The following is a 27177-nucleotide window of genomic DNA, read 5'->3' as shown; positions in this document are numbered from 1 at the left end:
AAGAAATTTATCATATTCAATATAAATGTTTTTTTTCTTATTTGTCTCTTCAAAATTTTAAAATTTATCTAATTTATGTTATTTAATTTTCAAAATTATAAATTTTATCTAATTTTTAAAATTATAAAAGTTATCCTATTCAATGAGATTCCTTCAAAATTATGGAATAAAACAACCAAAAAAAAAAAGAAGGCAAGGGGAATTTGATGATCTTTCAATTTATTTTCATAGGTAAAATGTTCCTTTACCAGTTTGTCGTTTATTGGATTCGACGTGGCGGGATGTAATTGGATTATATTGAGTACAAAAAAGCGCGGGACCTAACTCCAACGAATCAGGCTGTCGCTTAGATGTGCGGTTGAAAGGAAACAACGTAGTTTGAAACATATATTCATCTCAAAAGTAGAAGCTCTCACGTTATAGAGCAATGCTCCAATGATTTGCGAAGAGGCCGGAAAGAAACCCAGAAAACGGTGCACAGCGCCTATGATTCCTTCGAGCTCCTCCACGATTGTCCCACTAAAATCGACGCCATCGAATCGTATGGCTCGAAGCTCTTCCTCGGTTGCTCCGATGGGTCCCTTCGAATCTACGGTCCAGATTCCTCCGGCGCAGACCAGTCTCCGCCGATCGATCAGCACGCTTTGCGGAAGGAGCCGTACGCACTGGAGAGAACCGTTGCAAGGTTTTCAAAGAAGGCGCTGCTCTTAATGCAAGTATTGGAATCGAGAGAGCTACTCTTATCGCTCTCTGAGTCGATCGCTTTTCATCGGCTACCGAATTTGGAAACCATTGCTGTGATGGCCAAAGCTAATGGCGCTAATTCCTACTCTTGGGACGACCAGAGAGGCTTCCTTTGCTTTGCCAGGCAAAAGAGAGTGTGTATTTTCAGGCATGACGGTAAGTCCTTCGATTTCTCCTTCTGTTCTTTATTTTTGGTTACCTGTAAATTACCTTTCTAATTGAATATTTAGGTCTTGTTTGGTTGTTTCTTTTGCTATCTTTTTCTTGAACTTTTTGAAGAAAAAAAATAGTAGAAAGTCTGTTTGGATAAAAAGCAAATAGTAATATTTTTCAATATTTTAAAATGAAATTTCTCAGAGAACCCAATGCCTTTATTTTACATTTTTTATATTGAACAATCAATAAGAATAGGTAATTATGGTTTTGCTTTTTATTATTTAGCAATTTCTTATGAATAAAAAGGAAAATAAGATCTCTCTTTTTGGTTCAGTTTTGTAAATTGGATAAATATTTTTCGGAATTAATTGTTATCAGTCTGCTAACTGTTTAGTGGAATTGATTGATATGCAAAATGTTTTTTAGGAGGACGAGGTTTTGTGGAGGTGAAAGATTTTGGTGTACCAGATACTGTAAAGTCGATGTCATGGTGTGGTGAGAACATATGTCTAGGAATTAGAAAGGAATACATGATCCTAAATGCCACGAATGGTGTGTTGTCGGAGGTGTTTTCTTCTGAGAAGATAGCGCCACCTTTGGTTGTTGCTCTTCCCTCTGGGGAACTTATTCTTGGGAAGGTACTGACTCGCTTTAATCATTTATTCATGACTCTAGGATTCTTTTGGGTGGGAGTAATAAGATGTGCTGTTCCTGCTGCCTTAGGAAAATATTGGAGTCTTTGTGGATCAAAATGGAAAGCTTCTTCAAGCTGATAGGATATGTTGGTCCGAAGCTCCTGCTGTTGTTGTCATCCAGAGGCCATATGCTATAGCTCTGTTAACAAGACGCGTTGAGGTAGCATGACTAATTGCTAAAGAAGATTGGATTTTGCTGACTTAAATTTGGTTTATGCCCTTTCACTTAACTATTCTTTGCAGATTCGCTCTCTTCGAGTTCCATATCCATTGATACAGACGATTGTCCTCCAAAATGCACGTCATCTTATAAAAAGTAACAATGCTGTCATTGTAGCATTAGAAAATTCTGTTTGTGGGCTCTTCCCTGTTCCTCTTGGTGCGCAGGTACTCCTAGTATGCTTAAGAAGTTTAACGCGATTAAACAACTGCAGCTTCAAATCCAGATGCACCTCCTTCTTTAAGCTTTTATATGAACGTTGGTCATTCTTTTTCCCCCTTGTTTATGCTTGAACATCATATTCTGCCCCTTGTCTTGTAACTCTTTTATGCTTTTGACTATGGTCTGCATATGCTAACTCTGAAGAAATGCTTTGGTTATTGCATTAAATGTTCCTGCTTGCATTGCAGATTGTCCAATTAACAGCATCTGGAAATTTTGAGGAAGCATTGGCCTTGTGTAAGCTTCTTCCACCAGAAGATGCAAGCCTTAGAGCTGCAAAGGAGGGGTCAATTCATATAAGGTGTATTTTTCCCCATTAACAGTTATTACTTTGTGCAGCTATATCAAGTTAATTGGCTTATATCATGTTTAATAAGAATAAATTAATCATTCCAATGCTTATTTATGTTTAATATGCCACAGCATAGTGTACACCTTTTAAAAAACTTTGCACACCATCATACTCCTTTATTTTCTCAAGGTCATTCTCCTTACAGTTCTCGAGGTATTGTAAACACTGCATATGAAAATCTACCCCTTAAATACTTCCAAAACCTTCTTTTCCCTGGTATAAATTTTCTGCAGGTTATTCAGGCTTACTGTCTGTTCCTCAAGTGATTCATTCTGCTTGATTGGTTGTGTCACCTTGTTGCAGATACGCTCATTATCTTTTTGACAATGGGTGCTATGAGGAGGCAATGGAGCACTTTTTGGCATCTCAAATAGATATTACCTATGTGCTTACTTTGTACCCATCCATTGTTCTTCCCAAAACAACCGCAGTTCCAGAGCCAGAGAAGTTATTGGACCTTTCTCTGGATGCTTCACAACTTTCAAGAGGTTCATCTGGTCTGTCGGATGATTTGGAAACCTTTTTTCCACAATCATCAGAATCTGATGAGAATGCAGCACTTGAGTTCAAAAAAATGAGCCACAATACTCTCATGGCTCTCATCAAGTTCCTACAGAAGAAGAAATTCAGTGTTTTAGAGAAGGCTGCTGCTGAGGGAACAGAAGAGGTAGTTTTAGATGCCGTTGGAGATGATTTTACTTCGGCTAGGTTTAAGAAGTCCAATAAGGTGAGGCTAATTTCAATTTTTTTTATTGTTAATAATGTTTGTAAAAAGCAAAGCATATTTTGTGATTCGATATCAGCTCGTGCACTAGAATTTGGCTTTATGCAGAAGTGCATAATTTATGGACATAAGCCAGCTAAAAGTTTCCTTCCTTAAATGCCAGTATGTTGATCGAAAATACTTGCAATCAGTTCTGTTAATATCCAATTTCTTTTCATTCTTTCTTTCTTAATGATCTGAAGTAATGTTTGGTCCCTTAGGTACGTGGTAGCATTCCGATTAACTCAGCTGCTAGGGAGATGGCAGCAATACTGGACACAGCCCTCCTCCAAGCTCTGCTTCTTACTGGACAATCCTCAGTAGCTTTAGAATTGCTGAAATGTCTTAACTACTGTGATGTAAAAATATTTGAGGAGATTCTTCAGAAAGGGAATCATTATGCTGCTTTATTAGAACTTTACAGAAGTAACTCAAAGCACCGTGAAGCTCTAAAACTTCTACATCAATTAGTAGAAGAGGCAAAATCAAACCAATAGCAGGCCGAGCTCATCCAAAAGTTCAGTGCTGCGGCAATTATTGAATATCTCAAGGTCAGTTTATGCTATGGAAGCATTAGGCTTTTTGGGTCATGCGTGTTCTGTAGGACATAAAATATAATGTTATATTTTGTGAAAGAGGCTATATGAAGTTTTACCCCTGAATAATATGAAAGATAATGTTAATTTTGTTATGGATTGACCTTATGGACTCAACAATATGCTGTGATAGAACTTTTATATGCTGAATACTTTGTCTGGTTTTATTGGCAGCCTCTCTGTGGCACCGATCCCATGCTTGTCCTCGAGTTCTCGATGCTTGTTCTTGAAAGCTGTCCAACAGAAACCATTTATCTTTTTTTGTCTGGAAATATTCCAGCAGACTTGGTCAACTCTTATTTGAAGCAGCGTGCTCCAAACATGCAGGGCAGGTACTTGGAGCTTATGCTTGCGATGAATGAAAATGGGATCTCAGGGAACCTTCAAAATGAAATGGTAAAGCCTTTATTTTTAATCAAAATAACTTTCGGTTGTCATTTGAAGCCACTGGAGTTCTCATAGTTGCCACTTGTGTTGGTGATAGTGCAGCTCATAGTACTATCAATGACTATTGTAGGTACAAATTTATCTCTCAGAAGTACTTGAATGGTATACAGAACTAAGTGCTCAACAGATATGGGATGAGAACGCTTATTTACCAACTAGGAAGAAATTATTATCTGCGTTGGAAAGCATCTCAGGATACAATTTGGAGGGTTTGTTGAGGCGTCTTCCTCCAGATGCTCTATTTGAAGAGCGTGCAATTTTGTTGGGAAAAATGAACCAACATGAGCTTGCGCTATCACTATATGTTCATAAGGTAGTTTCTTACATGGTTCATCCAGTTTCCTTATATTGAGAAAGATGGTTAATAGGAAAAGCAAAATGATGTTGAACCTTTGGTTGAGCTAGGCTACTATAAAATGCTTTCCCCCTCCCTCCCCGACATCACACCCCCTTTTTATTTTATTTTATATTCCTTAAATCTCTTGTTTTTCTTATGAATATGCTCCTATTAACTGAACTGCTCTTGACCTTTATAGCTTCATGTACCTGAACTGGCACTGGCCTATTGTGATCGGGTTTATGAGTCTGTGGTTCATCAACTGCCGGTAAGATCTTCTGGCAATATATACCTCACGCTTCTACAGATTTATTTGAATCCTCAAAAAACAACCAAGAATTTTGAAAATAGAATTACAAATTTGGTATCATCCCCAAATACAAGCATCCCAAAGTTTGGTTCAGCAGCTTCAATTAAAGGTAAAGGAGGACGTAAGAAAATTGCCTCAATAGAAGGGCAGAGGATATTCGTATTAGTCCCAGCAACACTGATAGTGGTAGGAGTGATGGTGATGCTGAAGAATTGGGTGAGGAAGGAGTTTCTACAATTATGCTTGATCAGGTATTTGATCTTTTGAGCCGAAGGTGGGATAGAATCAATGGAGCTCAGGCACTCAAACTCTTACCAAGGGAGACTAAGCTAGAGGTATGTACCAAAATCCTGAGTTGCTTACAAATCTCCTGAACCAGTTGTATCTGAGTGTATATGGTCATTGATATCTAAGTTGTTAGATTTCCTTTTGGGCATCAGAGTATCAATTGTAAGCTCTTTCTTTAAGGTATTTGTCTTTTACCTGCAGAACTTGCTTCCATTTCTGGGACCTCTTCCGAAAAAATCCAGTGAAGCATACAGGAACTTCTCTGTTATCAAGAGCTTGAGGCAGAGTGAGAACCTACTGGTACGGAAACTGTTTTACTTACAAAAGAAAAACAGTTTAGCACATAGTATGAGGTTTTCCTGTTAGCATATATATATATATATCTTCACAAATATCATTTCGTTGGTTCCTCGAATAATACTTTTTTGATTTTCTTTCGTCTAAGCATCTGTCTGAATTCCCCTTTGAAACAGGTGAAAGATGAACTCTACAGCCAAAGAAAAGCTGTAGTGAAGATCTCAAGTGACAGTATGTGCTCTCTCTGTAACAAGAAAATAGGAACGAGCGTATTTGCAGTCTATCCAAACGGGAAAACACTGGTGCACTTTGTCTGCTTCAGAGATTCGCAAAGTATGAAAGCAGTAGCCAAAGGCTCACCAATAAGGAAGCGATGATGTTTGATCCATAGGAAGGATGCATCGCTATTCAGTCACGACCAAGATGCAACTCACTTGCCCGGAATCGAGCTCCGAAACAGTGTTGGAGGCATTTATATATAGGAGACTTACCTTGCGAATGCTGCCGTGCTTTTCACATAATTCAAGGCCACTGACGGAGCTGTTAAAGTCGAAAGCGGCTTCAACGGTGACGCGGCCAACGGGGATTTGTATGAGCGTGGAGTCTGAGACACTCCCGATTGATGAAAACGGGTTTTGTAACTTTGGTTGTAAAAAGTTGGATTAGTATGAAAATGCTATGCCCTACATTTCTTACCGTAACTGCGTAAATTTTCTCATATGTTACCACCCTCATCCCAGTTTTCCAGTTGTGGCTGTCAGAGCTTGGACGGTGACATCCAGTCAAATATTTCAACTCCGAAATGAAATCAAACTAAAAAAGCCAGGTAATAATCGAACAGAGCCATCAATTTCATTAACTTTTTCAACAATATTTTGCTATTTCAATCATCAAAAACTCTTTTAACATTTGACTTAACTCGTTCAATTTCTAGCTTTTCCCAACAAAACGATAAACAACAACCCCAATCCTAGACCCTTCCTTTGGTGGGTCTGCATGTATAGTCTCGACACCAAAAAGCTTCTTCGCTTTCTTGAAAAACACAGTGTCCTTTTTCCACCTCCTCAGATGAGCCATGACAAAAACTTTCTTCCCACCTCCTCCTCCGTTCAACAGAGAATGCAGCGTTTGGATCAGAGGCTCGAAAAGATGATCATGGTAAACCACGTCAGAAGCCAATACGAGATCAAATTCTCGGCCCACAACCTCCAAGTCATCATCCTCTCCCCACCTCAACGGAGCTACGTTGACGGTCCCACCTTTTTGAGCCACCACGTCAGCATTCGCGTCGACGTTGAATTGCAGGTTGGGGACGACGTATGGCAAATCCGTCACTGTCACGTCAGCTCCTAGCGTGACTGCTGCGGCAATCCCAACAAGGCCAGTACCAGAGCCGAGCTCAAGGATTTTCAGTTTCCGATCATTATCACCGTTGGACAAAGCGCTTAGGGTGGTTGCGAGGGGGCTTTTGCTAGGGTGATGGCGATGGTTGTCAAGAAGAGTGACTAGAGTCGTAGCAGCTGGCCATAGCTGGAAAGAAAGCCCTTCAGAAGGAAGCTGTCTAATCACCACCATTGACTCGACCGAACGGATATGATGCTCCTGCAGTTGTTGCTTCGCTGCATCGTCACCTAGCGTAGAAAGGCTCTTCCCTTCCTCTTGTTCGTCAGGCAAGATCATTTTAACGGGATCTATTTCTTCGTCATCGTCTTCTTGACTAGACATTTTCTTGGCTCCGTTCTTTTTGCGCCGCCAACTTCAGACCGCTCCCGCTCCATTTTTAAAACTGCTCTCCTTGTCTAGGGCTCGTCCAGGGTAGAGACTAGAGAGGACGTGGATTATTATATTATTTATTACATCACAATTTCGTTTGTCCATTTCCTAATTTAACCCTGATGGGATAAACACTTTGGTTTGTCCATTATTATTAGATTCTTAATTTAACCCCGATGGTCGCTTCGGTTTCCAGTCACTGATCGAGGACTTTTTTGTCCATTTACAATTTTCAGGCCATTAGATATATATATATTTAGGGGTGAAAATCTTTAAACAGATTCAAAATTCTGTTTGGTTTTGGAGTGGGCTGAGAGAGGAGCAAAGATGATAAAAGCTGTGATGGTGATGAACACTCAAGGCAAGCCTCGCCTTGCAAAATTTTACGAATATCTGGTAAATTTCTCTTTCTCTTTTGAATTTTTTTACTCTCATTTGATTATTATTATTAGTATTATTTTTTAAAAAATGAAGATCACGATCTTATTACCTTGTTCAAATTCCTTTGCAATAATCGACGTGGCTCCGAATTTCGTTGAAATCAGCCAGTGGAGAAGCAGCAGGAGCTTATACGAAGCGTTTTTGCAGGTTCCGATCTCTTATCCAACTTTCTTCTTCTTCTTCGTCCTCTTCTTCTTACTTTAGCTGTGATTAATTTGAATTGTGCTTTGTTTGGATGGCATGAATTTTAGATGCGGTTTTCTAATCTCATTGATGATTTAACCTAATCAATCGTTCTTGAATTCGTACTTAGCGTTTATTTTTCATTTTTCATTTTTTCTTTTTGCTTTAAATTTTGATTTTAATTTTTAAACAGTCTTGTGCAGTAGAGCTGAGAACGTAAGCAATTTCATAGAGGCTGAATCGATTTTTGGTCCGGTAACTTCTTTTACTTTCTATTTTTTCTTCATTTCTAGTTCAGTTTTCAGTTCCTTGTTATATTAAGGTTAGAAACCAATTAATTTTCATTTCGTCCTTTTCTTGATTTAAACTTCTCGTTTGAATCGTGTGTAGTAATTGCCGTAGCTTTATTTTAGCTCTGCTTTGTTGTAGAACTCTGTTTAATTGTTTTTGAATTCTCACTCGCAGGATAGTCGCCTTGTATACAAGCATTTTGCTACTCTTTACTTTGTCTTTGTATTTGATAGTTCTGAAAATGAACTAGCTGTGCTTGACTTGATACAAGGTATGCTTCTCATTTTCTGGAAGACTTATGATGCAGTAATCAAGTTATGAAATGTTGTTCTTCTGTGAAACGATCCTTTCGAAATAGAGATTTCAATTTCTCAATACTGGGAAATGTCCAAATATTTATATTGCATCATTGATATGAAAACTTTTCTTGAAGCTGGAGCGAGCCTTTTTGATGGTTTTTTCTGATGATTTGAAGTTGAATTCACTTCAGATACACCTTTTTGTGAAATAGGTTCTCTTGTATGAGGATTTACTGAAAACAAGAAAACAAAATTGATATTCATGTGCACTGGAATTAGTGATAACTGTTGTGTCACCCAACTTAGCTGAGTTGACCTCAGGTGTCTTTTAAGTGGCAAGTTTGGTTGCATCAATACAATTTGTAGATGTTAACTTGTATATAACCATCTTTCTGTATGGACGATTATAATAATAATTGGTATGAAACTATAAGATTCAATGAACTTCTTGGCTCTAAAAATTGCATGTTATCTGATGAGAACAATGTACCAGGTTGGTCATGCATATCCTTTATAAACTAGAAGCTGGATATAGCAATAATTGCTGAAATTTATTTCAAATACTGGATAACTTAACTTACTTTAAATGTGATGCCTTCAGTTTTTGTGGAAACGTTGGACAAATGCTTCAAGAATGTTTGCGAGCTTGACATTGTGTTCAATTACAGCAAGGTTGTACCCTCTCATCAATAATATATGCATTTATTTAGTGCCAGGGTATGCAAGATTCTACATATAGATAAGATATTGCTAGTTTGGAATAATAGGCACGAAGTGATTATATGACATAGGAGATGATGTTCTTGGTAAACTTATATGAGGTATGCTTCAGGTTTCAAACATTACTTGATGGCAGGGAAAGCTTCTTATGGTGCTTTGGGGTTCACCTCCAGTTGAGCTTGTTTAGAGTCACTTTGGAAGTTAACTTTGTCTGAACTCCTTAGCGTCTTGTCTTAATAAATTCCACAGTATACTTGATAGCCTATATTGTTGATGTTGTAGTCAATACTTTGTTGCTGGCAAAGCTAGCTGAACATTAGTGCTTTTATGCTTAGCTAGCCATGGGGCTGTCTTTGGAATATGCTCAATAATCACTTTTTATGACATCATTATAACATCCTACGTGTACACTCAACTGATTCGAAGTAAGTTGAATGCTTTCTTACTACTGTATTCTGCTGGGTTCATTGACCGAATCTTCAATAATCCTTTGCAGATGCACACTATCCTGGATGAGATAATTTTTGGAGGTCAAGTGCTGGAAACAAGTTCAACAGAAGTTATGAAGGCAGTTGAAGAGATATCTAAGTGTTCTTTCTCTCCCTCAACTCTGTGCTTATGTGTGAAGCATGCAAGTTTTCCCCCTTTTGAATTGTACTTATACTTATTAACAGATGATGCTTAACCATGATGTAGGTTAGAAGCTGCCTCAAATGCTATCACACTCATTCCGAAGTCTGCTTCCGGTTGGCGAAGTAGGTAGTTCTGCATTCAAATGCTGTTCAAACCAGTCCTCAATTATTTCTTGTCAGTGTGTGTTGATAACTTGTGATTTTTACTAACTTGGGCCGGTGTTGTACATTGGTGAAAGTTTAAATGCTTTGAGTGAAGGGATCTGTTTCGTATTGGTCCACAGCATCAATGTCAAGAGGTATTATTATATTTGATTAGTTATTTTTGTGCTTCGTAGTACGAAATAAATACAGGTAACAAGCTGTTTTACTCGCAATTTATAATATGCTTTTACTTTGAGATCTCAGCTACCGTTTAACACTTGTACGAGCAGTGATTTCTGCTGCTATTTAGTTTTCCCTGGCATTTTGCTTTTAAAGTGAAGCACGCATCAGGTAGACTTTACCACCGTTTTTATAGGGGTCTGCGGTTTTCTTGAATGGTCCGGTTCTTTTGTTGTTTGAACAGTCAATTCGTTCTATAATGTGTAGAATTACTCTAGGCTCTATCTGCAGATTAATCTGCGCAGCTTAGGTGTTGTTTGCGGCAGTTAAATCTTTATAAAATAAATTTCCGTTTCTAAAATTAAGATATTACTATCTTTTTATTTGGTTTTATATTTACTATTAATAATATTGAACTATATATATTTTTGACTCTTTGGAATTTAATATATGGATTTAATATTATTATAAATTTATAAAGTAATAAATGTAATGTTTTCTTTCATTATAAATTTTAAAAGAATAAAATTCTGAAAATATGTAAAAAGGTAAAACAAAAAATTGAATAAATATATAGTATATTAAGATTCCAACATTAATGTTTATAAAATTATATTTAAAAAGTTTTTAATTATAAATTATAGATAAAACCTAAAATTTAATTAACTTTATTGCCGGTTTCTAATGTAATTATTTTAATGATTTGTTTAAAATAGTAATGGCATATAGATATATATTAACTGGTGCTCTATATTTTATATACTTGTATTTTGATTGAATATATTCTACGTGACTCCTATTATATTATTTCAACATCATACATTATAAAACACTTGTTATATTGTTTTAATCCTTAAATAATTATTTAATTTTTTAGTATATTAAAATATCAGATGCTGAATTATTCAATTAAATTTAATATCTAAACATAAATATAATAAAAAATATTAAAATATGTTTTCAAAAAATTGAAATTAACAATTAAAAATGATGATAATAATAAATAATCAAATCACTAATATTAAGTTGACGACTTATTTATTTAATATAATTATTTTATTATTTATTATATAAAATTAAGATTAGAATTACTATTTAAGTATTAATTAAATTTGACATTAAAAATAGATTTATTCTAACTAGTAATTGATATTATTATTAATATTTGGATAATGATTTAATTGTTTATTAATATTATTTTTTATAATTAATATAATATTGTAAAGCATTTTGTAATTAATTAATTAAAATTATTATTTTAATTTATATAATAATAAAAACAATCACTCTACTATAATGTGAAAAATATAACTGTTTGATTTACTAATTACTATCATAATTAATATTTATTGAATATTGCTATTATTTAAAAAGCATAAAATTAAATGATTAAATTATTTGTTAACTAATAATTTGATAATTCTTAATTCATGTTATAATTATTTTTTAATTATTAAATTGATATATGATATTATAATTATTTGTTAATTATATAAAAATATAATGTATAAAAATAAAATCTCTCTGATAATTAATAATTATTATGAGATTATATTATTATTATTTATTATTTATTTCTAATATAATTATTAATACATTATAATCACTATGTTAGTTATTTTTAAATTATTATAATGACTGGATATTTTAATTAATTTATTTAATGATTTTAATATAACTAATTATAATTTATTTTTAATTACTAAATTGTACTATTTAATATGTAGACTAATAAATTATTACCTAATAAATTATATTAATTATTTTAATTAATAAATAGAATAGTAATATTTAATTTTTATTATTATCTAACATAATTATTAATGTTGATATTTTTATAATAACTTAATTATAATAATATTAATATATTATTTCAAAATCTACTTAATAACTATATTATTAAATACTCTATTTTAATAATTTTATATAACAGCAAAATAATATCAATATTTTAATAATAATAAAAGTAATTTAATTATTATTTTTATTATATAATATAATTATTAAGGTCAATATTTTTTATTAACGTAATTATAATAATTTTAATATATTATTTCAATATCGAGTTATATCTATGTTTTATATTACAAAATACTCTTTTAATAATTTTATATAACAGTTAAATAATATTGATATTTTTATAATTAACTTAATTATAATAATATTTAATATATTCTTTCAGTATCTAGTTACATCTATGTTTTATATTATTAAATGCTCTATTTTAATAATTTGATAAAACAGTAAAATATATCGATTTTTTATAATAATATTAAATATATTATTTCAACATCTAGTTATATCTATGTTTTGTATTGTTAAATACTCTATTTTAATAATTTTATATACAAGCATAATAATAATAAAAATGACATGCAGGACGTATATTTAATTCAACATCATGATTCGGATAAAGAAGCCGCTCTGAATTTCGACCAAAGGATATATTTGCCAGAGACTAATGAAAAAGCGGAGCTTGGTTTTCCGAGCATCACTTGGATTTTTTCTTGAAATCTTGAAGAACTAGCTGTGCTGCATTGCGGCCCGGCGCACCCATCACACCTCCCCCAGGATGAGCACCACTACCACACAAGTAAAGGCCTGGCAACGGGGTCCTATAATTTGACCTGTATCCACAAATTTGGATAATAATAATAATAATAATATATTACAAAAAATTGTAATTAAATTTATCAATGCAGTCACTCTTGTAAAGAAAAAGGCAAAAAGAAGCAATCAGATTTATTCGGTATATATATAAGAATACTAATTTCATTGAATAATTTTTATTCATTTATTTTTATATTTTTAAATTATAATCATATTAAACATTTACATTTATATATAATTGTTATTTAAACAAAAATACAATGTACAGTATTATAAAAAATTGTTGATAAATTAAAACATGTACTCATTTGGTAAGGAAAAGAGAAGCAATTAGATATACCATCCTTTAACAGGTCGCATGAGAAAAAGAGAATCTAATCCCATTGCACCATGAAAGATATTTCCTCCTGCAAACAATGGAAGCCATGCACTAAAATTCAATGCTTTCAGGATAAAGTACATTTAGTAAATTGTACATACAATTAATACCATTGTGCTTTGATAAAATAAAAAAATGGGAGGAAAAGGTGGAGTTCGATGGAGAAGGATAATTAAAAATAGCCTGTAAACTTGCTTGCTGCAATTATAATAGGAAGAAGATGTGCTTGAAAGGGAGTTAGTTATGAGTTAAAAATGATTTACGATGAATAAAGCAGGGAAGAAAGTCTAGGTTTGAAAACCATTTTTAATTCATCGAAAGAAATACTTTCAATTTGGAGATAAAATCCGCATCAGAATTAGCAGAATTGACGGATTAACACACAGAAATATTCCTAACCTGTCAAGCCTATTTCCCTTTCAAGGTCAGGAGGAGTTAGCATGTCATAGCCAATGATAGATGAGCTGAACTCCGGAGCATATTCATCAATCAAGGTGAAACATCTTTGTGCAAATGATTCCTACAAAATAAGAATGATTATGAGGGACCATTCAGTAATAATAAGAGCAATGATAATAAGAGTAAGTTTTTGGAAAAATCTCAATGATTTTACATTCTACCTAAGCTTGGAAGTAGAAGAAGAGACTTGGATAAAATTCTACTCACCCTATAAGCAGGATCATCCCAGCCGCCATCCAATGGTTTATAAGGTGTGTATTGGATGAACAAGTTAATGACATGCTTACCTATGAATACACGTAAGATTTTGTCAAAAGTATAAGCAATAAATCTCATATAGGTGCTGAAAGAAGCCCACTGTGCAGCGACAGATTACTTTCTAAAAAGAAGAAAATTAAAGAAGAGGACTGTGAATGTAATAGAGGAATGTAATGTGAATAAGACAGAGGGCGCCTCATGTCCATTATCCTAGTTTGCCTATCTAGAAAAAGTATCAAAACATATTCAAGTTACTTCAAATATTGTGTACTTGATTTATGTAACAAGGTCTTTTAATCTATCAGTTCGGATTTTCAATTTTAATTTTTATTTGATCATTTTTAAAGAACAACCTCACAAACTTAATCTATAAAATCATACCTAAGTTCTGCCCAAACTAAACACACTGCATAAATTCCTGAATAGTCATCATGCAAATTGACTTCACTGACAAGTTTCAGTAGCTCAATCTGAACCATTTTCTTTTCCCTACTAGCCTTTAACAAAATAGTCAGGTCAATCTTGTGAGGAGAATTTGCTTCAAGGGAATATTCATTATATATGTTTATGAGAGGGAAAAGTAACGAAATGCTATCATTTCAAATCCTGAAAATGGTATATTTCTAAGATTTCACCGTGATTTGCATATGAACATGATAAACTAGCACAACTAACATTACAAAAAAGAGTGATAGTGGTACATAATAAAAAAATTTTATATATGAACATAATAAAATTTTTAAAATGAATTATCATAAAATAAAAACTGATAATTAAAATAAGAAGAAGAAGAAACGGATCCAATAATATGCAGATAAAAGGATGCCGAAATTGGGTACCAGGTGGAGAAATTGTCTTGTCCAGTACGGATGGAATTGTCATTTCAATGACTGGCCTTCTTGATGGTAATCCATTGACGGCATCTTGAGAGGCTGAATTAATCTCCTCCATGCTGAATAAAAGTAGGCATAGGATATCTTCAAACTTGGGATGTAAAAGAAGCGAAGATATGGTGAATGGAATGCTAAGAAGTGTGACAATTGCCAGATTTATAAGTTTGGTGATCCAGTTTAGAAGTGACTAACAGATGTGCATTATCAGACAATACATATGAAATCCAAGGATGATAGAATAAATTAACTGAACTGATCATTTTAAGCTAGTGAGATGGAATAGCATTTTAGATCATAATGCCAAGTGATCAACTTAATGTTATTATTACCACTTCTTTGATCATGGCATCCCTATCTGCAATCTATCTAGCTCCTACTGTTCTGTGTCATTACTAGATTATTATCATCTGCCTTACCATTGTCCACTTTAACATTAAAACAGATTGCGAGCTGTAACTGAAAAGGTTAACGTATCATGCCTTTGTCCTGATTAAAACCGCAATTTTTAGTCTTTCTAAAAGAAGCCACATTTGTGACATGCATCTAAATGGCACTCAGCCTGGCTTTCAAAAGTAAATTGAGCTCCTAGTTTGAGGAAAAATGCATCAAAGTTATTGATTTAAGTAAGTAGTTACATTGGATGGACCATTTAAAAACATGTGTAAAGAGTAGCAGCATACCTCTCAGAACCAATATGAATGGTACCAGTGTGCTGAGGACCTGAACCAGGATAAATGGACTTGCAACAGTGAAACTCAGGCAATTTATCAACAGCTAGGTTTATTTTTGTAGTTCCCTGTTTCAGTAAATGATATCTAAAAATGTTTAGCACCCGGCGGTATGACTAAATTTTGCAACTATTGCTCCATGTCCCCATTTAGAAATTGTCAGAAGCAAGAACTCATGATACTATTATGGTTTCTGAGCATAATGACAATGATTTTCACAATTATGGAGTCGCACATTGTAAACATTCTTTATCAGCAGACTATATTGATCTTACAATGTATCCATGCTAGCTAAATATAAAAAAATGTAACTGTATAGCTGATTTCGTTTTTGGCTGGCAGTTGTATAGCTGATTAAGCGAGAAGAAAAACCAAATTAACAAAGTTGTGTAGAATAAAAGAAAATAAGAGAGGGTCTTACAGAGCTGTAATCAGAATACTTAATGGCATAACTGAAATCATCAGGAAGAACATTATCAGGCACCAATTCCTGTGACGGAAATTAAAGCATAGCCAATGATCAAATAAAAGTACATTTTAAGCACAAGTTAATTAGCTAAACACACAGGCTGCTTCCTGTTTTTTGTTGAAAACACTAGTTTTCTGCTTCTTCCAGCAACACAATTGAACAAGCAGTGGTAAAATTTTACCATGAAAGTTTTATAAGGGGTTGCATTTGATAAAACGCTTGAAGAATGCACCAGTGTACCATCAGCCAGCAGCACCTAAACAATGTTATCCATGTTTACGACATGTAATTAGTTTAATTCAATATTAAAGATCTGCTGAATTGCAGAAACACAGGTAGTAAAACTAACCCCATTCACTTTGCCTGAGTCCTCAACTATCAGCTGTGAAACCTTGACAATATAATAACCAGTACAGTGAGGGTGGGAATGAAGCATAAATTTGTCCTGGCTATTATCAATTAGTCAAGATAATACGGACTATGTTTCAAGTTTAAACCCAGAATTCACATCATTTTCTCATCACGCATTCTGCTTAAAAAGTATAAACATAAAAAAAAACTAACAAAGTTAAAAAGGAAAAAGAAATCCTCCGCAAACTGCATGATCTTGTTATGGTGATTTGTTAGATAGTAACCAATTTCCAGGTCTTTTGCTTCATATGGATGCAGTGCAAGGAGAAATTAATTTGACCAAGACAGCAATTTAGCATGGAAAAAAACAAGAATTATGTCATGCAAACAAATTGAGACAAGAAACAATTATCCATTCTTGACAAAATTTTCAAGATGCGAATATAATCCAATTTTTTAATTTCAATTTATGTTCTCTACATATGACTTCAATATTTCAAGCAAGTTCCAGAATATAGGATCTCAATAACTAAATGTAGTTATGCAATCAAATAAGACATCAAAATAGAACTTCATAAGTTCCATTCAGTCATAAGAAGAAAGGTGAATGATGAAAGCTAGAGAAATACCTCCGCACTTGTGACAATATGAGCCCCAGCTTCTTTGGCAGCATTGCCAATAGCCATAGAGACTGACCCCATTCCACCTTCAACGTATCTACAAATTTGTTAGTTTTTGAAATGCTGATACCTTAAGAGAGATCTTATCATGATATACTGCATTAGCATAATGTACTAGTAATTTTTAATATTTTAATCATTTTTTTAAATTTAAATGGGTGGACTAGATTTGGATCTAGATTTTAGAAGTATCAACTGGATCCAGCCCGGCCCATGCACACATCTACCTGTTAACAATACAATCATATTCTAAAGAATAGGAGAAGGATAATGGTATACAAATCCAGCAATAGTATACATACGACCAAATTCCACGATCACCATCTGTTTCTCCCATTACATGATGTAGCAGAACATATCCACTCCCTGGTGTGCAGACACTAGCCTACAGTACAAATTGAAGGAGAAGAAGCCAAATGATTCACTAATGTTTGCAAGGTAGCCAAAGAAAAAACACTGTTCATTTATTCATGTTTCAAAACCATATTGACAACAACCACTACAATATCAGTCTTCTTAAAAAAAAACTGCCAGGAAAAGTTCAAAGCACATTAAGGTATAAAATATGTGCCTTTATGCATAACTGAATCTCAAAACTGATGCATCTTCCTACTTTTTAATAATAAAAGTTCTTACCGTACTCCCTATCACAGCATCTGTTGCAAGGGTTGCCTTCAGAACATCTGTCTGTACATGTCACAGCCAACAATAGAACTGTAAACTGATGAATATAAATTTCTCTTTTTTATCAACACATCTCTTTTTTGAACTAAGATCTAAAACCATAATTTTAGGAAAAGCTGTAAAAACATGAATCTCACTCAAACCTCCAAATCCGTGCCCTGTGGTCTCAGATGATAAACTTTTGCATGACTTGAGAAAATTTTTGATGAGTTGGCATAAACTGTTGCAAAGAGATAGTGTGTGATCCTAAAGCTACTACAGAGAAAGAGAATGAACATGCAACCAGGCTTGAAATTTGTCAAAGTTATCTGGTTTGAGACAAAGGAAAGTATTCACAAAACAAAACTAAGCTGAAGTCACCATAACTCAACTTCACTTAAGCCATATGCAAGGGGAAAAAAACACTTCAGCTTATTGCAATCTATGAAGTTACAAGGATAATACAACAAGGGAATTAAAGGATCAAACAACAACCTCAAACCAGTTATTCAAAACCTTTGAAGCCGGGGACAATAAAAGATCCATAAAATCCCTGTCAAAATATATAAATAGACATGATGTGAGGCTTAATTAGACTGGAATGGACTGGCTTACTTCACGATTGTAATGTGTAAGCACCTCAAGCTTGTTAGTTAATTACTTGACTGAAGAAAGTATCTCTATCAGTCAGTTTCTGGCTACTTTCTATTAGCAAATAACGTGAAGCAACATCCACAACATCAGAATTCAGAAACCACTTCAACTTAAGGAAAGGAAGTCTTACACCATATCTTTCTGCCCCAAGGATGCAGCCTGGCACAGCAATCGAGTCCAATAGGCTGAGTTGTGTACTTTATTTTTGAATCGATCTTGGAGAGATGAGATACCTTGCAAAGTTTCAGGAGGTGGTGAATCCAAAAGTGGATCCATGAGTTTACAGAACCTCTCTAACTGACTCTCATATCTGTAAATTAGGATTAAAATTGCATGAAATCATTAAAAAGAATTATTAAAATGAGTACAAAGAAAAATGACATAATCAAGCTTAGTAAAACTCAAAAATCAGTAAAACAGATTATTGCAAAAGAAAGGAAAAAAGAAAAAACAGAGCTCGTTGTTCAAATTATCATTAAAAATTTATCTCAAAATTCACGATAATCTTGTTTTCATGCAAGAAATGATATCACATACATACATACATATGAGCAGAGGATTCAAAATTTAAAAGGAAAATCAATCCGATTAAAAGAAGATTAGAATAGATAAGTACCTTGGATAAGCATCGGCATCTCGTTTGGAGAACTTGGAGATCTCAGAATGATTAAGCTCTTTATCAGGCCCTAACAAAAGATATCTTCCATCCAAACAAGGAGTAAACGACGATGGATTCCTTTTCAACAACTTCAATCCATGTCTCGCTAACTCTAGTTCTCTAACAAACTCGAGAAAACAAAAATATTATGAGGTTGACTCATTTAATCTAAATAACCAAAAAAAAAGTTCAAAAATTATTAAAATAGTATAAAATGGAAGACATGCTTTGAGAACCTGATGATGGAGGGGCGGAGGAGGCTCTGGAGGTAACTGCATCGAGAGAACTTGAAGCCAGGGATCAGTTCTTCGGTAACTGCCGCTCCACCGATGATGTGGCGTCGCTCGAGCACGGCCACGGAGAGTCCACTCCGAGCTAAGTAAGCCGCCGCAGTCAAGCCGTTGTGGCCACCTCCGATTACGAGCGCGTCCCATTTTTTCTCCTTCAGCATGTGCATGGAGCTCACGTGACTGCCGGTGCTGAAGCTCCTTCGCCACATTGCTCTGGGTGAGCTTGCTTTCAGCTTATTGATTGGCAGAAAATAAATAAGAGAGAGTCTGAAATTTTGTAATGAAAAACGATAGTGGAGCAAATGCTGGTTTGGTTGGAGTTTTTTACCAAACATTGTGATTTGAAAACTTATTTCTTAATCTTAGCTTGCTCGACACCTCATCATCACCACCACGTCATATTTTCTAATTTTTTGAAAAAATAAAAAGCATGAAAGAAAGGCAATTAAACGTCTGAACCCTGAAAGAATGTTTGTCGTAAGCACATTCAGTTTTGCTTATCTTGTTCTGATACGTACAAAAATTTTTAGGCTCGTGAACGTAAACTTTGGTTAAAAAAAAACCAAAAACCTCGATTTTGTTGCGTTGTTGGGCCAGGTGGTTAAAGGGTAAATACAGAGACGAGTATGGTGGCACCCAGGGAAAGAAATTATACAAAGGAATCCACATCGCTCATCGGGATTGCAAGTTGATTCAATCCTTCAAGTATAGGTCAGGTGACACGTGGGTTCGGCCTTGGCCCTCGAGCTCAGCGGAATACTGGTGTCTGGTGCTATGGCTAAACTCCGCAATTTGTTAACAACTCGGAAAAACAGTAGCAGACGCTAGTGGCCGTACGATCTAAGATGCTGTGGGGCGAAGACAAAATCAGCAAGCCAAGTCCAAAGTAGAAAAAAAAAAAAGAAAAGCATAAACGTTCATTAAAAAATATGTGTCGGTCAGAGATTGGCAACATAATGCGAGGCGAAGATATATTAAAGCTGAAGCCATAAGGAGAATGAGCAAGAAATTTTAAGCTTTAATTAGCTTTTCATTTAAGTTTGAGACTATGAGCACCCGAAAAAGGTTAGAGCATAACAAAATTCCTAAGAAGAATGCTTCTTAAAATCCCTAAGGACAATGCGTGCAGCATTACGTCCGGCTGCACCCATCACTCCACCACCAGGATGTGCTCCACTTCCACAGAGGTACAGCCCTCTTATGGGTGTCCTGTAACCAGACCTGTAAGTAAAGAAAGTAAAGCTTTCTTCTTGTTACAAAGTTTTAAACATGAACAAGACGTCGATGTATCTGAAATCAAACAAATTTTCTGCCGTTGAATCATTTAATATGATAAATACTTTCAATTGTTAAAGAATTACCATCCTTTCGCAGGTCTCATCAAGAAGAGTGAGTCCAGTCCCATGGCACCATGGAAAATGTTTCCTCCTGCCATGCATACATAAAAGGATAAAGAAAATTCAACATTTATATCTAGAATCAACAAATGATCTATATCCCAATTCATTTTTATCTTCTAGGTCCAAAGAAAAATGTGATTGTTGCTAAAAGAGGTATACATGTTTATTTTGTCAGTTCTCAATGTACATCAGGAAGAGTTCAGCGGTGTGACATACCTGTTAGACCAAATTCTCTTTCAAGATCAGGTGGTGTCAGCATGTCATAACCAATAACCGATGAGCTGAAGCCAGGAGCATATTCATCAATCAAGCTAAAGCATCTCTGTGCATATGATTCCTACCAGGACAGCAGTAATTTAGCTATTGTAAAAGTTACATGTGACCAAAGACACACTGTTACTAATAACCGCAACTTACTCGGTATGTAGGATTTTCCCAACTACCATCGGAGGGTTTATAAGGTGTGTATTGGGTGAACAAGCTAACCACATGCTTTCCTACACAGATATGCACCAATCTTAATGACAAAGCAACATGTGCATATAAAATAACTCAAGCTGAGAAGAGAGAGAATTATCTACGATAACATTAAATTCTTTATCAACTGATAATCGTACGTTGTCCCTCTCCAATAAGCTCCCCCTTGCAGGTTGAACCCCACCAAAGAAAGAAAGAAAGAAAAGTGTTTAGTTCACCTTAGGATTTCTAGTAAAAGAAAAGAAGACTGGAATCTATCAATGCATAGAATGTTTTGTATAAAACTAACTTCACTATGGGGATAAACACCACAAGATTATTTTTGAAATAACCATCTCTCCTTGCATTTCTGTCTAGTTCACCTTAGGATTGATTACCCCTACTTTGTTTTGATCCTTACTCTTCCTTGTATCTCTGAGAGATATGCTTCCCTCCATATGCATTATAATGAATGAGTCAGAAGAATAGAGAAAGTGTATTTAAGCTTAGGAAGTTGACAATGATTAAAAATTTTGGGAAAAACATACCTTTTGAATAGCGGCATGATTCAAAGACAAAATCATTAAAAAAATAATTGCATACATCATGAATGGAGAAAGGCATAAGGAAGATTAACTTCACTATACCAGGAGGAGAAATAGTCTTGTCCAGTGAAGAAGGAATTGTCATCTCCATAACAGGCCGTTTTGAAGGTAAGCCATTCCAAGCTTCCTGACAAGCTGATCCTATCTCCTCCATGCTTTTATGGTGCCAAATGAAACAATGAAGCAAGAAAAGAGGAAGAGGAATAAGTTGTGCCATTATAAGGTGTAATCCTCTAAATGTCAACATAACATTCAAAATATCATATAAACCTGCAACTTGAGAACAAGTGGATGGACAATAATAAGAACGTTTAGCCTTTTTAACAATAGTTTAATGCAGCTGTATACGAATCATTACCAGTCCTTAAGATGACAAAGGCAGTGTAAAATGATACTATTTAATATCTAACCAAAGTTGACCTGATACAAGCATTATTATCACTGCTGCAAACTAAATCCATATTATTGACAGCTAAGTAGCAGAAGCTTCAGGAAGCTGTCAAACTGATGAGAACGTCTTTTGTGTGCTTGTTTCAAAGAGATAATAGAACAAAAATTGCCCACCATAAGAGTATGTCAGGCATATGCAGCCCCACTTTTTTTGTTAAAGAACTGACCGTTTACATTTTAGTATACCTTTCAGAACCAATGTGAATAGTAGCTGTATGCTGAGGACCCCCTTCTGGATTATTTGATCTGCAACAATGGAACTGGGGCAATTTATCAACAGCTACATTGATTTTTGTGGTTCCCTGTTCCAATCAGTGATTAGTATATCTAGATTCTTGAATAACTTCCAAATATAGAAACTAGTAAAGGTGTGCACAAAGGAAGCCTTGGCAGAGTAAGTTCTTTTGCTCACTTTCATTCGGAAATCACTGTGGAACTAGCCAACTAGCACAAGCAAACAGAAAGATGGACAACACATTTCAGATACTACAACTCAAACCCTTTAAAATCTCAATAGTTATCCCTTTCTTCTTCTCTGGAATTTTTTTTTCTTGGGGTAGAGGGTAGGGCATGTCTCATTTTCTCCGTAAACCTCCCTCAAGCTGTTTTCAGCACTCAGAAGCAGGAGGTCTATATATATTTGTTGATATATCATCCTGACAGTTTAATGCTTCAACAATGTGGACGACAAAGTACGACTCAATATCTTTTTCCTTTTTTTAATTTCATTAAGAAAATAATTTAAAGTAACCAATATAGAGTGAAACACCCATAACACGGTCTTCCAAAGCATAAAATAGGAATGAACAGCAATCCTCAAAATAAAAAAAAAATGGAAATATGACAAAATTTATGTCAAATGCTTTAGTATGCAAAGGTAGTTATAAGATTTTTATGAAATTATGGTAGATATAAGATTGACAATCTGAGGGGTTCAATAATAAAACAAATCAAGCAGAATCCTTAATAAATGAAATCTTTGATAGCATTTGGGTTGAAAGGTGGCATTGGTAGTTGCAGCAAATAATTCAAAATTTGAACTAGTTTTACCCACTCTTCTTTTCTTCCCCCAATGAAATATGTGGATGAATGTAGGTTCAGCTAAAGCTGTTCGTGAAGTAATCTTACAGAGTTGTAGTCAGAGTACTTGATAGCACGGAGAAAATCATCAGGAAGAACATCTTGAGGCACCAATCCCTGCATCAAAAAGACACAGCTTTTCTTGAAAAGAAAACTTCATAGAAAAAGCAAGTAGAAAAAAATTTGATATGAATCTTCCTCTTCATTTTATCAATATAATTCTCCATAGTCACCTTTTCTTAACATATCATCGTCTATCAATACTTCTCCAGTTCATGAAACAGACATGGAGACATGTTAACATTAGAAAATCATACCAGGAAGGTCTTGTAAGGGGTTGCATTCGATAGAACAACTGAAGAATGTACTCTTGTCCCATCAGCTAGCAACACCTAGATTATCAATATGGTAATCAGTAATCTACTTACTAATAAACACTTCCAGATTTACCCATTGTGTCAGTCCAAGAAGTGAACTAACCCCTTTTACTGTACCAGAATCTCCAATCATTAATTGTGACACCTGTACAGCAAGATGAAAAATTGAAAACCAGTAAGAACTATAAAACTTGATTGAACAAGCTAATTTGTTGATTGAAAATAATACATTAGAGAAGTTTACAGAAATTAAAAAAAAAAAAACAACATTATTTAGAATTTTTCTTAGGTCGTAGCGTCACAAATTCCAACTTTCTGATGCAATGAAAGAAGGGCAGACATACTTCTGCGTTTGTCGCAATAGAAACCCCAGCTTCGCTTGCAGCATTACTTATGGCCATGGATATAGAGCCCATCCCACCTTCAACATGCCTACAGCACGTGTTGAGTGCATTGGGTTAAGCCCATTCTACTTTGAGCAGGACATAAAACCTGGAGACTTTCTTCGATAGCATTCCAACATTTACCATCAACAAGAAAGAGATTTGTTATAAATCTAAAAGGTATCTTGCAAAACAATGTCCTCAATCAGGCATTCTACCATAAAATATCAAATCCATGAGTGTACTGGCGACAAAAGAAGCAATTTTATTACACAAATCAAAAGGAAGTGAGAATTCAGTTAACACAAGGTTGGTGTAATTGTTAGTCTTTCCATTTTCTTAGACGACCAAATTGATCATCCCATCTACTGATTAAAATTTGCCTCTGAGATACTTACAACCATATATTACGATCACCATCAGTTTCACCCATCACATGATGTAGTAGAACATATCCACTGCCAGGTGTATGAATGCTTGCCTACAGGAAATAATTGAAAACACCAACACCAATTATTAATGCCAAAGGTTACTAACACGGAGCATGCTATCATGTGTTCGAAAGCCCCTTTCAAAAGAAAGTCGAAATCCTAGGGACTAAATCTAGATATAGATATTAAATTCACTTTTATATTTTTCTAACATTATCTGTCTGACAGAAAATGTTAAGACATATTTGCAACCATTAATAAGTATGGAGGTCTTACCATACTTCCAATAATAGCATCTCCAGCAAGTACTGCCTTCAGTATATCACTCTGCAAAAACCCAAACAACCTATAAAAATAATTTTTGGCACCAAATTTAAGTTCCTCGATCAAGAAACTATTAGTCAATAACTTAGATCAGTTATGTATGATTATGAATTGATAACTCATACGTTAATTAAGGACATTAGCCATGTAGATTGCTAGTTATCACAACTTGAAATGTATGCATATACCATTTAATTATATTAGGACTAGGTGAAGAGCATTAAAGAAAAAATCAAAGTTGTGGTCATAACCAACCAATGCAGGACTAGTGATGGGGTTGGCTGGTCAACGTTATTCTGAACCCAGCAATTGACTGCATTCAAGCCATCAACTACCCAAAAGCACCAAAACAGATTGAGATGATAACTTGAACTAACTAGAAGCTTGGAGTAAGCACACACGGAATTTGACAAACAATGAAGCATTAAGCAGGAAATAAGGCTAATTTAACCATCTCAAGAATTAAGCACAAATTTTAAAAACAATCAGGGTGCATAATCATCTCTCTAGAAGTAAAAGAAAGTAACTAAGATAATTACAACCTCAAACCACTTATTTAGAACCTTTGATGTAGGGGACAATAAAAGGTCCATAAAATCCCTGTCAAACATTAGACCATAAATTAAGAAACTAAAAGAAAAATATGAGAAAACTACCATCTATAGGTATCCATGAGAAGAATATGACTTACACCATATCCTTTTGCCCCAAAGCGAAAATATGCCTCAGGCAGGAAGCCCAAAACACCGATTTTTCTAACTTATCCCACAGACGATCAGTAAATGATGAATCCCAGTGCAAGGTTTCAGGGGTACGTGAATCCAAAAGAAAGTCCATCAATTTACAGAACTTATATAGCTGATTTTCATATCTGCTGACAAGAAAAAATTTGCTTTAGAAGCCTTGAGCAAACCAGATATGACATTGGTACATTTCAAACTTTCACTAAATCGGGAAACTCATAAAATTGAAAACTAGTGAACTTGACATAGCGAAGGCTAATCGTCAACATGTTTTGAGGCTCAAAATGAAAATGTACTAAGCAATTTACATTTATTTTCCAAGAAGATTAAAGCTGAATTTAATGGGAGAAATAGGAAAACGAGAACAAAAAAGAAAAAGAAAAGAAGGAACACCTAGGATAAGCGTCCGCGTCACGTTTGGAAAACTTTGATATCTCCAAGTAGTTATGATGATCATCGTACCCCATTAGAAGGTAACGCCCATCAAGACATGGCGTAAACGACGTCGCTGTCGGCTTCAACAACTTCAAGCCATGCCTCTTTAATTCTAGCTCTCTTCAATTTCAATGACATAGCATAACATAAATTAACCAAAAAAAATCAATACAAATTTTTTCTTGTTTCTAATTTTCAAAGAGGGAAAAGAAAAAAGGTGGTCAACCTGATAACGGAGGGGCGGAGGAGGCTTTGGAGGTAGCTGCAGCGAGAGAATTTGAAGCCAGGAATAATTTCTTCGGTTACGGCTGCCCCACCGATGACGTGGCGTCGCTCGATCACGGCAACGGATAAGCCGCCACGAGCCAAGTAAGCCGCGGCTGTCAAGCCATTATGCCCACCGCCGATCACCAATGCGTCCCATTTCTTCTCCTTTAGTGCTTGCGCACCAGCCGTGTAGCTGCTGGTAAAGCCTCTTCGCCACATTTCCGAAACCGCTGGTTTCGGAACTCCCGTAGAAACTTTTTTGGTGTTGTAGGAAGGATCCGTTCTTTCTTTTTGACTTAAAATATTTTTCAAAAAATATTTTTAAGATTTATATTTGTTTAAAAAAATTATTTTAAATATAAATATTTTACATGTCATTTATGGCACGTTTGGTACGGGGAATAGCTATGCTATTCCTCCTTTATTCTCGGTCATTTCCTATTCCTTCGTTTGGTACCAAATTGAAATACGGAATAACAATTCCGCAGGAATAAAAATTCTGTCAAATAGGTTAAAAGTCAGTAATAGCTATTCTCTTTCCCCTTCCCAGTAATAGTTATTCCATGGCTCATGGAATAGCTTTCAAATATATAATGATCAAAATAGCCCTTATAACCTAAAAATATTACAACCCTATACTTATAAATACTTTTTTTCTCTCATTTTCCCTTTTCTTTCTCTCTCTTCTCCCTCTCTCATTCTCTCTCTAACTGGAACTCAACACCGGCGACGGCGACGGCAACAACGACGACGGCAACGGCAGCAACCGAATATGATCGAAAAACGTCGATCTAGTCCTTTTCGACAATATTGAACCGAGATCCAGCCAGATCTGGCACTCAACGGCCAGATCTCGTCGCGGGAAGCACCGGATCTGGTGCTTCCCGACCAGATCCCACGGTTGGATCTGGCACTCCACGGCCAGATCCAGCAGTGGGGAAGCGCCGATCTGGCGCCATAGTGGCCAGATCCGGCCAGATGGTGCGTCAGATCGACGTTTTGTTACACCGGTTGCCTTTCCGGCGACCGGCCCATGAAAAAAAA

The 27177-nt window shown here is 35.1% G+C and overlaps 4 protein-coding genes and 1 pseudogene across 10 annotated transcripts; 2 read left to right on the top strand and 3 right to left on the bottom strand.

Moving 5' to 3' along the window:
- Positions 379–6174, top strand: LOC18610936 (annotated as a pseudogene).
- LOC18610935 (protein N-lysine methyltransferase METTL21A) lies at positions 6255–7392 on the bottom strand. Its single transcript, XM_007046882.2, has one exon. The coding sequence runs from the start codon at positions 7150–7152 to the stop codon at positions 6358–6360; it is 795 nt and encodes a 264-aa protein (XP_007046944.2). The 5' UTR covers positions 7153–7392; the 3' UTR covers positions 6255–6357.
- Positions 7439–10173, top strand: LOC18610934 (AP-3 complex subunit sigma). Its single transcript, XM_007046881.2, has 7 exons — positions 7439–7596; positions 7746–7788; positions 8018–8079; positions 8290–8386; positions 9016–9086; positions 9631–9722; positions 9831–10173. Exons 1-7 carry the CDS (start codon positions 7528–7530, stop codon positions 9895–9897), a joined length of 501 nt encoding a protein of 166 aa, XP_007046943.1. The 5' UTR covers positions 7439–7527; the 3' UTR covers positions 9898–10173.
- LOC18610933 (pyridine nucleotide-disulfide oxidoreductase domain-containing protein 2) lies at positions 12331–19530 on the bottom strand. 4 transcript variants are annotated; one of them, XM_018114762.1, is made up of 16 exons: positions 19129–19530; positions 18851–19012; positions 18365–18544; positions 18076–18133; positions 17554–17604; positions 17197–17302; positions 16867–16943; positions 16236–16277; positions 16068–16142; positions 15839–15907; positions 15370–15485; positions 14636–14748; positions 13746–13825; positions 13479–13599; positions 13041–13107; positions 12331–12717 (listed from the first exon to the last, which is right to left on the bottom strand). In XM_018114762.1, exons 1-16 carry the CDS (start codon positions 19515–19517, stop codon positions 12582–12584), a joined length of 1842 nt encoding a protein of 613 aa, XP_017970251.1. In that variant the 5' UTR covers positions 19518–19530; the 3' UTR covers positions 12331–12581. The 4 variants fall into 4 exon arrangements, with proteins under 4 accessions (XP_017970251.1, XP_017970318.1, XP_007046941.2 ...); XM_018114829.1 differs by having other exon boundaries at positions 16119–16142; XM_007046879.2 differs by having other exon boundaries at positions 16867–16954; positions 17220–17302; positions 19129–19529.
- Positions 20181–26421, bottom strand: LOC18610932 (pyridine nucleotide-disulfide oxidoreductase domain-containing protein 2). Of its 4 annotated transcripts, XR_001926208.1 has the most exons (17): positions 26093–26421; positions 25825–25986; positions 25380–25559; positions 25231–25288; positions 24641–24691; positions 24332–24414; positions 23895–23982; positions 23654–23695; positions 23491–23565; positions 23222–23290; positions 22280–22395; positions 21686–21798; positions 21164–21224; positions 21000–21079; positions 20799–20919; positions 20544–20610; positions 20181–20403 (listed from the first exon to the last, which is right to left on the bottom strand). XR_001926208.1 is itself a non-coding variant. In XM_018113957.1 (16 exons), exons 1-16 carry the CDS (start codon positions 26350–26352, stop codon positions 20268–20270), a joined length of 1701 nt encoding a protein of 566 aa, XP_017969446.1. In that variant the 5' UTR covers positions 26353–26421; the 3' UTR covers positions 20181–20267. The 4 variants fall into 4 exon arrangements, 1 of the variants encoding a protein (XP_017969446.1); XR_001926207.1 differs by lacking the exon at positions 21164–21224 and having other exon boundaries at positions 20799–20863; XM_018113957.1 differs by lacking the exon at positions 21164–21224.

Source organism: Theobroma cacao, chromosome 1 (genome assembly GCF_000208745.1).
Source record: "Theobroma cacao cultivar B97-61/B2 chromosome 1, Criollo_cocoa_genome_V2, whole genome shotgun sequence".
Taxonomy (NCBI): Eukaryota; Viridiplantae; Streptophyta; class Magnoliopsida; order Malvales; family Malvaceae; genus Theobroma; species Theobroma cacao.
The sequence above is the reverse complement of the archived record's forward strand: the minus strand, read 5'-3'. Positions and strand labels throughout refer to the sequence as shown.

Excerpts from the sequence above, each read along its gene's own strand:
- LOC18610935 (XM_007046882.2), bottom strand. The coding sequence starts at position 7,152 with ATGTCTAGTCAAGAAGACGATGACGAAGAAATAGATCCCGTTAAAATG.
- LOC18610934 (XM_007046881.2), top strand. The coding sequence starts at position 7,528 with ATGATAAAAGCTGTGATGGTGATGAACACTCAAGGCAAGCCTCGCCTT. Across the intron at positions 7,597-7,745 it reads CAAAATTTTACGAATATCTG|CCAGTGGAGAAGCAGCAGGA; the intron begins GTAAATTTCTCT and ends CGTTGAAATCAG. Across the intron at positions 9,723-9,830 it reads GCAGTTGAAGAGATATCTAA|GTTAGAAGCTGCCTCAAATG; the intron begins GTGTTCTTTCTC and ends ACCATGATGTAG.
- LOC18610933 (XM_018114762.1), bottom strand. The coding sequence starts at position 19,517 with ATGTTTGGTAAAAAACTCCAACCAAACCAGCATTTGCTCCACTATCGT. Across the intron at positions 17,605-18,075 it reads TTTTGAATAACTGGTTTGAG|ACAGATGTTCTGAAGGCAAC; the intron begins GTTGTTGTTTGA and ends TGACATGTACAG. Across the intron at positions 13,826-14,635 it reads CAAGACAATTTCTCCACCTG|GTAAGCATGTCATTAACTTG; the intron begins GTACCCAATTTC and ends GTGTATTCATAG.
- LOC18610932 (XM_018113957.1), bottom strand. The coding sequence starts at position 26,352 with ATGTGGCGAAGAGGCTTTACCAGCAGCTACACGGCTGGTGCGCAAGCA. Across the intron at positions 23,291-23,490 it reads CCCCTTACAAGACCTTCCTG|GGATTGGTGCCTCAAGATGT; the intron begins GTATGATTTTCT and ends TTTTTGATGCAG. Across the intron at positions 20,404-20,543 it reads ATGAGACCTGCGAAAGGATG|GTCTGGTTACAGGACACCCA; the intron begins GTAATTCTTTAA and ends CTTTACTTACAG.